The 17,602-nt window shown below is 43.7% G+C and overlaps 1 protein-coding gene across 1 annotated transcript in view; it reads left to right on the top strand.

Annotated features, from left to right (window-relative positions):
* LOC122544108 (hexokinase-1-like) overlaps nucleotides 1-17,602 on the top strand; it is a 261,171-nt gene that overhangs the window by 75,233 nt on the left and 168,336 nt on the right. Inside the window, exons 9-11 of the mRNA XM_087999152.1 lie at nucleotides 9,925-10,229; nucleotides 15,201-15,349; nucleotides 16,694-16,813. Of these exons, the coding sequence (XP_087855278.1) occupies nucleotides 9,925-10,229; nucleotides 15,201-15,349; nucleotides 16,694-16,813 (574 nt within the window). The remainder of the gene's footprint in view (nucleotides 1-9,924; nucleotides 10,230-15,200; nucleotides 15,350-16,693; nucleotides 16,814-17,602) is intronic.

Below are 17,602 nucleotides of genomic sequence, written 5' to 3'. Positions count from 1 at the left end.
GGAGTGGGATAAGTGGGAAGGAAGATGGACTGGTGTCGTGTTGGAAGGTTGGATCTGGGATAAGGTTGGAGGAGGGGTGATGAGGAAACTGGTGAAATTGACATTGATTCTGTGTGATTGCAGGGTCCCAAGGCGGACGATGAGGTGTTCTTCCAGGTGTCAGGTAGCTAGGATTCGGCGGTGGAGGAGGCCCAGGACTTGCGGAGTGGGAGGGGGAGTTGAACTGTTTGGCCACAGGGCAGTGGGGTTGTTTGTAAGGTGTGTCCCAGAGAATGTTCTCTGAAACATTCCGCAAGTGTCCTGTCTTCCCAATGTAGAGGAGACCACATGGAGAGCAACAGACACAATAGATGTGTTTGAAGGTGCAGGAAAATCTCTGCCAGGAAGGATCCTTTGGGGTCTTCAATGGAAGTGAGGGGGGAGGTGTGGGCACAGGTATTACACCTTTTGCGGTGGTAAGGGAAGGTGCTGGGACTGGAAGGTGGGTTGTTGGGGGTGGGGCAGTGTGGACCTAATGAGGGAGTCACAGAGGGAATGGCCTCTGCAGACCACTCCAACCTATCATCATCACCCCCACCTTCATCCACCTATTGCATTCCTAGCTACCTTCTCCTCAGCCCCACCCTCCTCCCATTTATCTCTCAGCCCCCTTGCCCTCCCCCACCTGATTAGAACTTATGCTCCTGCTTCTCGGATGCTGCCTGAATGGCTGTGCTTTTCCAGCACCATACGTTTTGACTCTGATGTCTAGCATCAGCAGTCCTCACTTTCTCCCAGTGATCTCATCAATACCCTGTGCAACAACACTTCCATTCTTTTATACTCCATCCTCCTTGCAACAACTGCCAGTTACCTCCCAGTCCTTGTCTCGTATAAACTTTTTTTATGACTTATGTACCAGGACATCCCGAGATAGAGTCAAGAGTCATTGGGCTTTCACTGGACTAACTATACTAATCCCACTTTATAGCACTTAGCCCATAGTCTTGAATATCATGATGTTTCAAGTGCTTACCCAAGTACTTTTTGAAGGTTGTAAGGTTAGTAGTGAGAGGGAAGGTCTCAAGTTAGAGGAAGATAGCAAGATTGGTCAGATGGGCAGATCAGTGGCAGTTTGTGTTTAATCCTAATAAATGTGAGGTGATGCATTTTGCAAGAACTAACAAGGAAGGGAGTACTCAATGAATGGCAGGACACAAGGAAGCTCAGAGGAACAAAGGGATCTTGGGGTGCTTGTCCACAGATCAATGAAAATGGCAGGACAGGTTAATAGGGTAGTTAAGAAGGCACACAGGATGTTTGCCTTTACCAGTCAAGGTATAGTTTATAACAGCAGGAAAGTTATGTTGGAGCTGTACGGACTTTGGTTACGCCACAGCTAGAGTACTGTGTGCAGTTCTGGTCACTGCACGAAAGGAAGGATATGATTCTATTGGAATGGATGCAGAAGAGATTCACTAGGATATTGTCTGGGATTGAACATTTCAGCTATGAAGAGAGGCTGGATAAGCTTGGGTTTTCTTCGGAGAAGGTTGAAGGAAGACCTGATAGAGGTGTCCAAAATTGAGGGGCATGGATAGGGTGAAGGGTCAAGAACAAGGGAGCACACTTTTAAAGTGAAAGGTATGAAGTTTGGAATCCCTACAGTATAGAAACAGACCCTTCGGCCCAACAAGTCCACACCGACCCTCCAAAGAGTAACCCTACCCAGACCTATTCCCCTACATTTACTAATGCATCTAACCTACACATCCCTGAACACTATGGACAATTTAGCATGGCCAAGTCACCTAACCTACACATCTTTGGGTTGTGCGAGGAAACTGGAGCACCCAGAGGAAACCCATGCAGTTATGGGGAGAACGTGTAAACTCCACATAGATAGTCACCACAGGCTGGAATCGAACCCGGGTCCCTGGCACTATGAGCCACCATGCCACACCCAGGTTTAGTTGGGATTTAAGAAAAATTACCTCATCCAGAAGGTGGTTGGAGTCTGGAATGCACTGTCTGGGGGGGTAGCTGAGGCAGGTAACCTCACAACCTTTAAAAAGTACTTGGATGAATACTTGAAGTATTATAACATTCAAGACAATGGGCCTTATACAGCAAAATGGGTCCAGTGTAGGTAGTAGTGTATTTTTGGTGGTAGTACAGACTCAATTGACTAAAGGGCCTTTTCTGTACTGTATGATTCTATGATTATCCAGTCCTAAAGATTCCGAGACATCAAAGGTTCTCTGGGTGTGTTCTTCATATACTTTGTTCTATAGGGATTATATTGGGCCTCGCCAACTTGTTGGGGCTTCTATATTGATGTAAAATGTTATTCGGAATAATTACAAGAAATCTGCCCCAACTAAACTGTATCCCAATTAATGTTGAAGAAATTCAAAACTTTTAATATAATCACCCTATTAGTATTACCTGTACACATCTCATAGTTGCTCCTCTATTCACCATTGACTGTTTGGGGGACTATTAAACATTCCCAGCAATGTGATGGTTCCCTTGAATTCCAAAGCAACAGTATCAGAATTCCATGTGTCAATCCAAGCCGTTAACTCATCTGATATACTTATAATACTCCTAGCACTAGAGGTCATCCTTGTTTTATTCCCTTAAAATTCAACATTACTCAACTCTCTCTGCCTTGATTACTTCACTAAAGTATGCTGCGTTCCTATTGTACTAACATTGTGTCCTTTCCCCTTGCTGAACGAAATTCCTTCTAATAACACCATCAAACCCACCCACAAAGTTTTCTTAAAAGTTACGTTGTTACGTGTAAGTTGCTTTGGCAATTTGCTCCAGGATGTTGCCCCTCAAATTAGAGATCTGTGATCAAGATCAAAAGGATGAAACGATAGAAGAGGCAGGTGTGAAAGCCAGGGATAGCATTTGCCCTTGCAAATGTCAAACAGCTAAAATGATCCTGCAAGCTGTGTGGCCAAGAGTGGGGACTGCAGGGAGGATCAGTGAATTGGCCACGGCACCAGGGCACATTGAGATATTCAAGTTGGGGGAGGAAAGAGGATTGTGGTATTGGTAGGATGCAATGTAATTACTTACATAGATAGTGTTATCTACGGCCATGAGTACGAGTCCAAAGGCCTTGTTGTCTGTGTGGTGCCAAGTTAAGAGCATCTCTATAGGACTGGAAAGGAACTTGGAATAAGAGATGAGTTGTCATCATTCACATTGGTACCAGGGACATTGATGGTACCTGAAAGGAGGTTCTGCTGAAAGAATTTGAGAAGTTATGAGCTAAAGTAATAAATACAACCTTTAAGCATATAATCTCTGGATTACTCGTTAGGTAGATTGGACATGCTGAATTACCTGTAGGGATGTGTAGGCTAGATGGATTGGTCATGGGAAATGCAGGGTTACAACGATAGGGTAGAGGGGATGAGGTTCTCTTTAGAGGATCGATGTTAACTCAATGGGCTGAATAGCCTGCTTCCACACTTTAGGGATTCTATGATATTATGGCCACCAAGGGCTCTTAGAGTCATAAAGTCATTGAGATGTACAGCACGGAGACAGACTCTTTGGTCCAACTCGTCCATGCCGACCAGATATCCAAACCTAATCATGTCCTATTTGCCAGCACTTGCCCATATCCCTCTAAACCTTTGCTATTCATAAACCCATTGAGATGCCTTTTAAATTTTGTAATTGTACCAGCCTCCACTACTTCCTCTGGCAGCTCATTGCATACACGAACCATCCTCTGTGTGAAAAAGTTGCCCCTTAGGTCCCTTTTATATCTTTCCTCTCTCACCCTAAACCTATGCCCTCTAGTTCTAGACTCCCCCACCCCAAAGAAAAGACATGATTAATTAATCCTATCCATGCCCATCATGGTATTATAAACCTTTTGTATAAGGTCACCCCTCAGGGAAAACAGCCCTAACCTATTCAGCCTCTCCCTATAGCTCAAATCCCCTAACCCTGGCAACATCCTTTTCTGAACCCTTTCAAGTTTCACAACATCCTTTTGGTAGGAAGGGAACCAGAATTGAATGCAATATTGCAGAAGTCGGTGAACCAATATCCTGTACAGCCGCAACATGACCTCCCAACTACAATAATCAATGCTCTGACCAATAAAGGAAAGCATACCAAACACCTTCTTCACTATCCTATCTACCTGCGACACTACTTTCAAGGAACTATGAACCTACACTCCAAGGTCTCTTTGTTCAGCAACATTCCCCAGGACCTTACCATTAAGTGTATAAGTCCTGCTTTGATTTGCTTTTCCTCGCATTTATCTAAATTAAACTCCATCTACCACTCCTCAGCCCATTGGCCCGTCTGATCAAGATCTCATTGTACTCTGAGATAACCTTCTTTGATGTCCACCACACCTCCAATTTTGGTGTCATCTGCAAGCTTACTAACTGTACCTCCTATGTTCACATCCAAATCATTTGTATAAATGATGAAAAGTAGTGGACCCAGCACTGATCCTTGTGGCACTCCACTGGTCACAGACCTCCAGTCTGAAAAACCACCCTCCACCACCACCCTCTGTCTTCTACCTTAGAGCCAGTTCTATATCCAAACAGCGAGTTCTCCCTGTATTCCATGAGATCTAACTTTGCTAACCAGTCTCCCATGGGGAACTTTGTCGAATGCCTTTCTAAAGCCCATACGTCTACCACACTGCCCTCATCAATCCTCTTTGTTACTTCTTCAAAAAATTCAATCAAGTTCGTGACACACGATTTCCCACACACAAATCCATGTTCACTATCCCTAATTAGTCCTTTCCTTTCCAAATACATGTAAATCCTGTCCCTCAGGATTCCGTCCAACAACTTGCCGACCACCGACTTCAGGCTCACCGGTCTATAGGGCCCTGGCTTTTCTTTACTACCTTCCTTAAATGGTGGTACCATGTTAGCCGACCTCCAGTCTTCCGACACCTCACCTGTGACTATCGATGATGCAAATATCTCAGCAAAGGGCCTAGCAATCACTTCCCTAGTTTCCCACAGAGTTCGAGGGTACACCTCATCAGGTCCTGGAGATTTATTCACTTTTATTCGTTTCAAGAGATCAGCACCTCCTCCTCTGTAATATAAAGATTTTTCTCCACCTTCTATATCTTCCATGTCCTTTTTCACAGTAAACACTGATGCAAAATACTCATTTTGTCTCTTTCCCCATATCCTGTGGCTCCACACATAGACTGCCTTACTGATCTTTGAGGGGTCCTATTCTCTCCCTAGTTACCCATTTGATCTTAATGCATTTTTAAAACCCTTTGGATTCCCCTTAATCCTATTTGCCAAAGCTATCTCATGTCCCCTTTTTGCCCTCCTGATTTCCCTCTTAAGTATACTCCTAGTGCCTTTAAGGATTCACTCGATCTATCCTGTCTATACCTTACATATGCTTCCTTCTTCTTAACCAAACTTTAAATTTCTCTAGTCATCCAGAATTCCCTATACCTACCAGCATTTACTTTCACCCGAACAGGAATATACTGTCTCTGGAGTCTCCTTATCTAATTTCTGAAGGCTTCCCATTTTCCAGCCGTCCCTTTACCTGCAAACATCTGCCCCCAATCAGCTTTTGAATGTTCTTGCCTAATACCGTCAAAATTGGCCTTTCTCCAATTTAGAACTTCAACTTTTAGATCTGGTCTATCCTTTTCCATCGCTATTTTAAAACTAATAGAATTATGGTCACTGGCCCCAAAGTTCTCCCCCACTGACACTTCAGTCACCTGCCCTGCTTTATTTCTCAAGTACGTGTATGGAATGAGCTGCCAGAGGATGTGGTGGAGGCTGGTACAATTGCAACATTTAAGAGGTATTTGCATGGATATATGAATAGGAAGGATTTGGAGGGATATGGGCCAGGCGCTGGCAGGTGGGACTAGATTGGGTTGGGATATCTGGTCGGCATGGACAGGTTGGACTGAAGGATCTGTTTCCATGCTGTACATCTCTATGACTCTCTAATAGGTCAGGTTTTGCACCTTCTCGTCGGTACATCCACATACTGAATCACTTAACAAATTCCTCTCCATCTAAACCCTTAACACTATTGCAATCTCAGACTATGTTTGGAAAGTTAAAATCCCCCAACAGAGCCACCCTGTTATTCTTACAGATAACTGAAATCACCTTACAAATTTGTTTCTCAATTTCCTGCTGACTGCTATGGGGTCTATAATACAATTCCAATAAGGGGATCACCCCTTTCTTATTTCTCAGTTCCACCCAAATAACCTCCCTGGATGTATTCCCAGGAATATCTTCCCTAAGTACAGCTGTAATGCTATCCCTTATAAAAAAAAAAGTCACTTCCCCTCTTCTCTTGCCCCCCTTTCTATCCTTTCTGTTGCATTTGTATCCTAGAAAATTAAGTTGCCAGTCCTGACCATCTGTGAGCCATGTTTCTGTAATTGTTAAGATATCCCAGCCCCATGCTCCTAGCTATGACCTGAGTTCATCTGCCTCCCCTGTTAGGCTTCTTGCACTGAAGTAAACACAGTTTAATTTATCAGTCCAACCTTGTTCTCTGCTTTGTTCCTGCCTTCCCTGACTGTTTGACTTGCTCCCTTTTCCAATTGTACTAGTCTCAAATTGATCTCTTACCTCACTAATTCCCAGGGTCTCCCCCCCCACCCCCACGCCCACTTTACTAGTTTAAATCCTCCCAAGTAGCTTTAGCAAATCTCCCTGCCAGTATATTAGTCCCCTTCCAATTCAGGTGCAATCCATTCTTCTTATACATGTCACTTCCACCCCAGAAGAGATTCCAATGATCCAAAAACGTGAACCCTTCTCCCATGCACCAGCTCCTCAGCCACGCATTCATCTCCTCTAACCTCCTATTCCTACCCTCACTAGCTCGCAGATCAGGAGTAATCCAGATATTACTACTCTCAAGGACTTTCTTTTTAACTACCTGCCTAACTTGCTATATTCTCCACTCAGAATCTCGTCCTTCTCCCTTCCCCTGTCGTTAGTTCCAATTTGTACCATGACCTCCTGCTGGTCCCTCTCCTCTTTGAAAACATTCTGCACCCTCTCTGAGATATCCTTGATCCTGGCACCAGGGAGGCAGCAACCATTCTGATTTCTCGCTGCCGACCGCAGAAACGTCTGTCCGTGCCTCTGACTGGAGAGTCCCCTATCACAATCGATAGCTTGGAACCCAACGTACTCCTCATTTCATTAGAGCCAAACTTGGCTGTTCATTGTTGTGGTTCTGTTCGCCGAGCTGGAAATTTTTGTTGCAAACGTTTCTTCCCCTGGCTAGACGACATCATCAGTGCTTGGGAGCCTCCTGCGAAGCGCTTCTTTGATGTTTCCTCCGGTGTTTATAGTGGTCTGTCCCTGCCACTTCCGGTTGTCAGTTTCAGCTGTCCGCTGTAGTGGTTGGTATATTGGGTCCAGGTCGATGTGTTTGTTGATGGAGTTTGTGGATGAATGCCATGCCTCGAGGAATTCCCTGGCTGTTCTCTGTCTTGCTTGCCCTATGATAGTAGTGTTGTCCCAGTCGAATTCATGTTGCTTGTTGTCTGCGTGTGTGGCTACTAAGGATAGCTGGTCGTGTCGTTTCGTAGCTGCATCAGGACACTATTCAGAAGGGCCACAACACACTGCAGTACACCAGAACTGCAAAAAGAGAAAGAGGAACACCTATACAAGGTATTCGCCAAAAACAGATACCCGCGCAACTTCATCAACAGATGCCTAAGAGAAAGACCACAGAACGAGGACATGCCACAACCAAAAGGACTAGCCACACTACCATACATCAGGAACATCTCGGAACTGACAGCCAGACTACTGCGACCCCTAGGACTCATAACGGCACACAAACCAACAGCCACGCTCAGACAACAACTCACCAGAACAAAGGACCCGATACCCAACATGAGCAAAACGAATGTAGTGTACAAAATCCCATGCAAGGACTGCACAAAACACTATATAGGACAAACAGGAAGACAGCTAACAATCCGCATACATGAACATCAACTAGCCACGAAACGACACGACCAGCTATCCTTAGTAGCCACACACGCAGACAACAAGCAACATGAATTCGACTGGGACAACACTACTATCATAGGGCAAGCCAGACAGAGAACAGCCAGGGAATTCCTAGAGGCATGGCATTCATCCACAAACTCCATCAACAAACACATCGACCTGGACCCAATATACCAACCACTACAGCGGACAGCTGAAACTGACAACCGGAAGCGGCAGGGACAGACCACTATAAACACTGGAAGAAACATCAAAGAAGCGCTTCGCAGGAGGCTCCCAAGCACTGATGATGTCGCCTAGCCAGGGGACGAAACGTTTGCAACAAAAACTTCCAGCTCGGCGAACAGAACCACAACAACGAGCACCTGAGCTACAAATCTTCGCACAAACTTTGGCTGTTCATGCTAAATTCCTCTGAGAGACCATCACCCCCTACATTTTCCAAAACAGCATACTTGTTTGAGATGGGGATAGCCACAGAACACTCCTGCCTACCCCTCCTACCTTTCCTGGAGGTAACCCATCTACCTGACTGTATCTATGATTTTTCTCCCTTCCTATAATTGCCATTCATCACACCCCCTAGCTCCTGTAAATTCCTCATTGCCTCTAACTGCCGCTGCAACTGATCCATGTGATCTGATAGATTCACAACCAAAGACACTTGCTGCAGACATAATCATCAGTAACATGGAAACTCTTTCCAAATTCCCACATACAACAGGAGGAGCATAGCACTCTACTGAAGGCCATCTTTGCTCCTTCACAATCTACAGACCTAGAAAATAGCACCATATTTTTGCTTTAGATACAGTGCTCCAGGCTAACTTAGTACTTATGGTTTTTTTTTAATTTAATCAAGAGACAGATTTCAATAAAACATATAATCAAGAAAAAACCCACTTTACAGCAAGATTACATGTTAAAAACTGTGCGTTTATCTGTTCCTGTTCTGTGAACTGTCCCACACAAGTTGCTCCAAGGTCAGCTCAGCCATGCATTCATCTGCCCTATTCTCCTCTTCCTGTACCCACTGGCACTTGGCACTGATTGTGATCCAGAGATTACAACCTTTGAAATTTTAATTTCCTTTTCATTTTAAACTTTTTTTTGTTTTTTAATCTACTACCTAACTTCCAGATTTCTTCTATATCATTGGTAATAATGTGTGCTATAACTTCTGTCTTATCACCCTCCCCTTTCAGGTTGCCCTGCAGCCAAGCATAATGATACTTTGACTCTGGATTCAGGGAGACAACACAATATCCTAGACTCTTGGCTGTATCCATGGAAACACCTGTCTGTTCTCCTGCCAATCACATTCTTGCTTTCTTTTTCCTCCCTTCATACATAGTCAGACTGCTTATGGTGCCAGAAACTTGGCTCTGACTACACTCCTTTCAGAAACCAGCACTCTTATCAGCTTTCAAAATGGAAAACCAATCTGGATAAGCATACCCCAGAGGACTCCTGCATGACCTCTTCGACTGGTCACCCATTCCCATATTTTCTTCAGTCCCTTGGAGTACAGTGTGACCAAATCTCTAAACCTGATCACAGACTCATGGATGTGCCATAGTCTCCATTCGCCGAACTAGATCTGAAACCTTTCTACAGTTGGGAGCACTTGCTTTGCAGATCTCTCTGTACTAAAGCATTCTGTGGTCTCACATTTAGATAATATTATATTATTTTAATGTTTATTGCAAATTGGAAGTTTACGTTTCCTCAAATTATATATTACATTGCTTATCCTGCCTGTCTCAATTGCAGTCAACAGAGTGTCTATAGCTGATGAATCATTGAGGAATAAATGTACTTTCTTAAATGCTCAAAATGAAATTTTCAGGCCCCGTACTTTAACATTGGGTTGTAACACTTTGACACTCTATGACAGGTATGCAAAGACTTTCCATAAGCTAGTTCGAAGCCTGCTTACTGACTGTGATGTGCGATTCCAGCTGGCTGAGGATGGCACTGGGAAAGGGGCTGCCATGGTGACTGCAGTAGCTCAGAGGCTCGTTTACCAACGTAATTACATAGACAAGACCCTCGCACCATTCAGACTCAATCGAGACCAACTGCTCAACATAATGGACAAGATGAGATTGGATATGGAACGTGGATTAAAACAAGAGACCCAAAGCAGTGCCACAGTCAAAATGCTTCCCACCTACGTTTGTAAACTTCCCACAGGAAATGGTATGTCACTACCAGACTTTTAATCTCCAGGTCAATAGTGCAAAGTTACACCACCACCATGTTAGTGATTTAACTAAACAAAGGTTTGTTGTGCTTCCTCTGCTTACCTGGTCTCAGCTATCAGCATTCCATCTCTTGATGAGGTGCTTGAACCTTCAAGATCCACTCCACAGGTTCAATAATGAACATGAATGATGCATTATAATGAGACAGTGCTTTTGTGAGACAGTACTGTGTCAGGGCAGTGTTGCAGAGAGGCAGTGCTGTACCTGAGGCACTGCAGTACAGGTACTGAACTTATTAATAGGCAACTTCTGCAATCTGTTTAAACATAATTGGTGAGGCCACTGCTAGAACATTCTGTTCAGTTCTGGCCTCCCGACTATAAGAAGGATGTTGTTAAACTTGAAAGGGTTTAGAAAGGATTTACAAGGATGGTGTAAATATTCCAAAAGCCATCTTTAGCTCGCAACTCCAAATTCACAGCTCCAAACCAAAATTGATAAAAGAATAAAATAAAAACAATGAAACTTTAGCAAGGACTCTAAAACACTGTTAATTGTGGTGTTAATCATATTGTCACCACTACCAGGTGGCTTGGCTTTAGTGAACCAGATATTCTCCAAAGAGTGGTTACAGCAGTGTAAATTGAAGTTGTGCATTGGGATTCATGTGGAATCCCTAATACAGCTGACTCCAAGGACTGGGAAATAGAAACTTCCAATAGTCAAGTTCCACATGTTTGGGACTCTCCAGAAAAGCCCCTTATCGGGAAAAAATTTGGAGGTTCTGACTCACTTAAATTTAGTGGCTACCTCGGAAATGTTAGACTATATAAAACTAATTGAACAATCGTAACTATTGAACTGAATTCCAACACACGACCAACCTCCCTTCATCCCACCCTAACCTTTTGGCATCTTCTGACCCAAACCTACGCAGACAGATCCAATGCACACCCCCACAGACCTGACCGTGACAAAATCCTCTCAACCCCACCCTGCTGGTTTCAACACCTTACCCCACCTCTCCCATGACCATCCCTTGGACCTTATCTGAACAAACAATCCTTCTGCTACACAAAAGCATGAATACGCTTACCAACCATCATGGACTTCTCACCCACTGGCACCCTACTCTCTTAGACATCAGGTACTCTAGTCCTCCTGCTCCCTCCCATAGCTTATTGATATTTCTAATCAACCTGTTTGGAGCATTATGACAAACCCCTGGAACAGGTTGGAATGGATCCCAGGCTTCCTGGCCCAGAGGCAGGGATATTACGAGAACCTTAGTCAAATATTAAAGTTTGATTTTTGTGTATTTTTAAAGACCCAGGCCTATTGAATACAAGACTAACTTGTTTTAGATACATTTCAATAGACCACAGGAGCAGATGGGACCTGAGCCGGGGAATCCTAGCCCAAAAGTAAAGTCACTTACTTACCTTTATATACTTATTGTTCCTCAGTCACTGGCAAAGTTGCTTTCAGACATTTAAACAATTTAACTGCTGAATGTCTTTTAAAATGTTGAGTGTGTGTTGTTCTACCAAAGTGCTCTTGTGCTGAGTCAATTTCCCCCTGGTTATCTCTAATGGATGCTGTTGGGACAAGCCAGACCTGGTATCTTAGCCAGAAAAATTGGCCAGTAAAAGTGTAGTTTTAAAGAGGATTGCCATCAGCCAAATCCATTGTAACATAATTGAAATATCTGGATAAATGTGTTTATTTCAATATTTTAATAAGTATTGTGTGATTGGCACATTGTTGTCAAACACATCATGATCTACTCCAAGAAAAAATCAAACCATTACCCCTTGATATTTAAGAGCACGGTGGTACAGTGGTTAGCACTGCTGCCTCACAGCGCCAGAGACCCGGGTTCAATTCCTGCCTCAGGCGACTGTGTGGAGTTTGCACATTCTCTCCGTGTCTGCGTGGGTTTCCTCTGGGTGCTCTGGTTTCCTCCCACAGTCCAAAAAGAATGTGCAGGTCAGGTGAATTGGCCATGCTAAATTGCCTGTAGTGTTAGGTGAAGGGGTAAATGTAGGGGAATGGGTCTGGGTGGGTTACGCTTCGGCGGGTCGGTGTGGACTTGTTGGGCCAAAGGGCCTGTTTCCACACTGTAAGTAATCTAATCTAATCTAATCTAAAGCACTTACATTGCTGAATCCCACATCATTCACATAGAATCCCAACAGTGTACACACAGGCCATTCTTCCAAGTGGTCCACACCAACTGTCCGAAGAGCATTCCACTCAGGCCCATCCCCCTTCCCTATATTTTCCATGGGTAACCCACCTAGCCTGCACATGCCTGAACACTATGGATAATTTAGCACAGCCAATCATCATTACCTGCACATCTTTGGATTTGGGATGAAACCAGAGCACCTGGTGGGCACCCATACAGACACAGGGACAATGTGCAAACTCCATGCAGACAGTTGTCCAAGGATGGAATTGAACCTGGCTCCCTGGCACTGTTCCACAGCAGTGCTAACAATGAGCCACCGTGCAGTCTCAGGGTTTAGCATTGATCAAGCACTGAAAAGATCAGAGGCTGGGAATTCTATGCCAAGTAATTCACATACTGACGTCTCAATATCTATCCACCATCTATGAAGCACATTGAAATTGAAGTATAAAATTATGGGCAGAATCAATGGGGTAGATGGGAAGGACCTTGGTGGAGGGATAAATGCCAGGAACATAAAATTGAGGTAAAGGGAAGGTGGTTTAGAGGGTATGTGGTGAAAAATCTTTTTCATCTAGAAAGTGGTGGAAGTCTGGAAGTTATTGTCTGTAAGCGTGATAGAGGCAGATAACCTCATAACATTTAAGAGATGTATTTAGGTATATACTTGCAATGCCAAGGCATACAAGACGAAGGGAATGTAGGATTAAAATCATTAGGTGGATGTTTTTGACCAGCACAAACTTGAGGGGCTGAAGGCCTTTTTCAGTGCTATGACAGTAAGTCAGGAGTGTAATGGAATACCGCACTTTCCTGGATGAGGGCACCTCTTATAACACTCACGGGGATGAGGGCACCTCTTATAACACTCACGGGGATGAGGGCACCTCTAATAACACTCACGGGGATGAGTGCACCTCTAATAACACTCATGGGGATGAGTGCACCTCTAATAACACTCATGGGGATGAGTGCACCTCTAATAACACTCATGGGGATGAGTGCACCTCTAATAACACTCATGGGGATGAGTGCACCTCTAATAACACTCACGGGGATGAGTGCACCTCTAATAACACTCACGGGGATGAGTGCACCTCTAATAACACTCACGGGGATGAGGGCACCTCTAATAACACTCATGGGGATGAGTGCACCTCTAATAACACTCACGGGGATGAGTGCACCTCTAATAACACTCACGGGGATTGACGCCACCAAAGCAGCCAGCTTGATTGAAACCAGATTCACAACTTTTAACATTCACACTTGCAGCAACAATGCACAGGAGCAGCAGTATGTACCATCTACTAGACGCTGCAGCAACTCACCAAGACTCGGTTGACAATACCTTCCAAACCTGTAACCTTTACCACCAAGAAAGATAGGGGTGGTAAACAGACCCTTTGGTCCAACCCTTTCATGCTGACCAGGTATACTAAACTGAACTAATGCCACTTGCCTGCATTTGGTCCATATCCCTCTAAACCTTTTCTATTCATGTACCTGTCCAAATAGCTTTTAAATTTGTAATTTTACCTGCCTCTACTACTTCTTCTGGCAACTCATTCCATCCATGCACCACTCACTGTGTGACGAAAGTTGCCCCTCAGGTCCCTTTTAAATAATCTTCCTCTTACCTTGAATCTATTCTCTCTAGCTTTGGGCTCACCTATCCTTGGATAAAGACCTTGCTATTCACCTTATCTATGCCCCTCATAATTTTATAAACCTCTATAAATTCACCCCTCAGCCTCCAATGTTCCAAGGGAAGAAAGTCCCAGCCTATCCAGGCTCTCCTTATAATTCAAACCTTCTAACCACGGCAACATCCTTGTAAATTGTTTCTGCACTCTTTCAGAGAAAGTGAGGGCTGCAGATGCTGGAGATCAGAGCTGAAAATGTGTTGCTGGAAAAGCGCAGCAGGTCAGGCAGCATCCAAAGAACAAGAGAATCGACGTTTCGGGCATAAGCCCTTCTTCAGGAATCCTGAATGTCGATTGTCCTGCTCCTTGGATGCTGCCTGACCTGCTGCGCTTTTCCAGCAACACATTTTCAGCTCTGCACTCTTTCAGTTTAACAACATCCTTCCTATGCAGGGTGACAAGAATTGGATACATTATTCCTAAAGTGGCCTCATCAGCTGCAACATGATGTTCCAACTTCTATATTCAGTGCTTTATCCAATAAGAGCAAGTGTGCCAAGTGCCTTCTTCATCACCCTGACTACAAGTGAAGCCACTTTCAAGGAACTATGAATCTGCACCCCTAGGTCCACATTGCATTTATCTAAATTAAATTCCATCTGCCATTTCTCAGCTCATTGGCTCATCCAATCAAGATCTCTTTGTTCTCTTAGATAACCTTTTTTTGCTGTCCACTATGCCACCAATTACAGTGTTATCCACAATCTTACTAACCACACCTCCTATATTCACATCCAAATAATTGCTATCAATGCAGTTTGTCAAATCCTGGAACTGCTTTCTTAAAATCATTGTGAGTGTGCTGATACCAAATGAACTGCAGCAGTTCTTAAAGGCAGTTCATCACCACCATCTCTCAGAAAATTGGGAATGGGCATCAAATGAAGGCCTAGCCAGATTTACCCACATCTCAATAATGTTTTTTAAATGATTAAGCTTTTAACAGAGTGCAATGGCACATGGATAGTTGCTTCTACCATACTAACATGAAGGTCCCTCAGACTCTTATGTCTAAATTGAAAGCATTTTTCTGTCAGTAACAACATGAGACAATTTTCTTTTGCAGAGAATGGCAAATACATTGCTCTTGACTTAGGTGGCACCAACCTCCGTATCCTACTCGTTGTGCTACATTCTGGGATGAGGAAATCTCTTCGAATGTACAGCAAAATCTTTCCCATTCCTCTGGAGATTATGCAAGGGACAGGTGAAGAGGTGTGTATGTAACTGTACAATTTGGGATACTAGTGTAGGAGTGACTTGAGACATGGCCTGGTGAATCTTGTCTATTTGGCAGGGTCAGGTAATTTTTGGGTACTCAATGCCTAAGTCCAGGTGGTGGTGGAGTGGCGGTGATGAAAACTTGGAGCTTCAAAAGAGGGTCAGCAGCAATGGCAGAGGGTGTCCTCAGCATATCCCTTACAGCTTCCCTGATGTCGGATCTTGCAAACAGACACTGCTGTTGAATGAAGCACTCTGTGGTGCTGGAAAAGCACAGCAGTTCAGGCAGCATTCAAGGAGCAGGAAAATCGACGTTTCAGGCATAAGCCCTTCAGGAATTCCTGATGAAGATCTTACACCTGAAACATTGATTCTCCTGCTCCTCGGATGCTGCCTGACCTGCTGTGCTTTTCCAGCACCACAATCTGATATCCAGCATCTGTAGTCCTCACTTTTTCTACTCCTTCCCCAGAAGTCAAGAGCAATTCCAAAAGACTTTGTTGCACTTCCTGCATGGCATTTCCCATGCTCGCTGCTGGAAGTAGCCCAACAGCAGTGAAATGAGGCTCTTAAAGGATCACTTAAGGACCTTAATTACCAGTCTTCATCAGCATGGGGCAGGCAAGTGGTAAATTTCTCTTCCACTACCCTACCTTCTGATTAAATGGCCCCTATACCACCAAATGTATAATGGATGAGCACAAACTTTTGCCCACATTGAATGAACACTTGGTTGTGAACATGGAACACTTCAACATCAGTAGGGAACTATGTAGTACAATAAAACCAGAGAGTAAGGGGGAATAGCTGAGGACTCAACTAGTTGAATGAGATAAGTGGTATTCCCAGGAATCTACACTGGTGTCTCAGTCTTTCAATCCATTTCTCAATTTCCTAGATGAAAGAATAAAGAACTCTCTGTTTATAATGTAAACATTTAAAATTCTCAGTCCCAGTCAATATTTTGTCAATTCATTCCACTGAGATGACCATAATCACCACACAGTTGAGCACAGTACAGAGGGAGGTAAGATACCAGTTTCAGTCCTGCCTGAAATTTATTTGGAAGGAGCATATCATAATGTCAAGTAAAGACAATGCTAATCTTGGTGTAGCCATGTGAAGGAGAAAGTTTTATCTCTGAATAGTTTGTGATGGGGGTGGGGGGGGGGGGGGGGGGGGGGGGGATCTAGCAAGAAGATTAGGAAGTTGACAGGGATGATAGAAGATAACTGATACCTGTGAATTCTTGTCTGTGTGTCTCTATTCTTGGAGGGGAGAAGATTAGGAGGCAAAAGGATGATTTTATAACTTACTGTGTGACATTCTCATTTCCAGTTGTTTGACCACATTGTAGAATGCATCGTTCACTTTCTGGAATATATGGGAATGAAGGGCATCCGGCTTTCCGTAGGTTTCACATTCTCTTTTCCCTGCGTGCAGAAACAGTTGGACCAGGCAAGTTCCTACAATATTGTGGATGATTGGATCCCTTTAGTTATTACAAAAAAGAATTTGTATTGCTATTAATCTAGTATTAAATGATGGAATGACCATTATGAAATAACGAAAGTTGGGAAAGTTCATGAAAGTTATCATATATCATCTATTGTTCACAGCATTCGGCTAGGAATAGCTCCAGGATACATCAACCTTTACAATTCGTTCCAACCATTTCTCGCTTCTGTCTTCATAAAGGAGACATACCAGAATATGGTATTTCATACCAGAAACGATCGGGAATGTAGGGTTTAGTCTGAGGAAGGAACTGAAACAAATCAGCTATTGTTCACTCCATACTGCCATGCAATGGGGCTCATGGAAACACAAAAACAGAAGGTAGCTGCAGATTATCTGAGAAACTGGGATGCTGCCTGAAAAAGAAGATCCACTAGGCTGCATCTGGGAATAGCTTTGTGAGAAATCTGGAACAATGCATCTTTTGGGTGATGGTTGGTCCTGTGAAACTCATAGATTAGACAGGATAACTGGGGATTGGACTCGTTCTTTGAATTGAAAATTCGGGGGTCTGCTCTACGATCATAACAACTAAAAGAGCAAGTGTATTTTGGACACTATTGCTTGGACAATGTCACAAGAAAACCAGATGATCTGACAATGCTCAATGTGACGTGTGACGATCCTGCTCCTTCAACAAGATTGTGTTGTCCTTGGCATTTTTCAAAAGGATTGTATGAAGCAGAGTTGCTAAAATGTCTGCATTCATCTACTTATGAAGGTCTTCAA

Source organism: Chiloscyllium plagiosum, unplaced genomic scaffold (genome assembly GCF_037043375.1).
Source record: "Chiloscyllium plagiosum isolate Xiang-an unplaced genomic scaffold, Cpla_swu_hap1 HiC_scaffold_22, whole genome shotgun sequence".
Classification (NCBI taxonomy): Eukaryota; Metazoa; Chordata; class Chondrichthyes; order Orectolobiformes; family Hemiscylliidae; genus Chiloscyllium; species Chiloscyllium plagiosum.
This window is presented reverse-complemented; position numbering and strand designations above follow the sequence as displayed.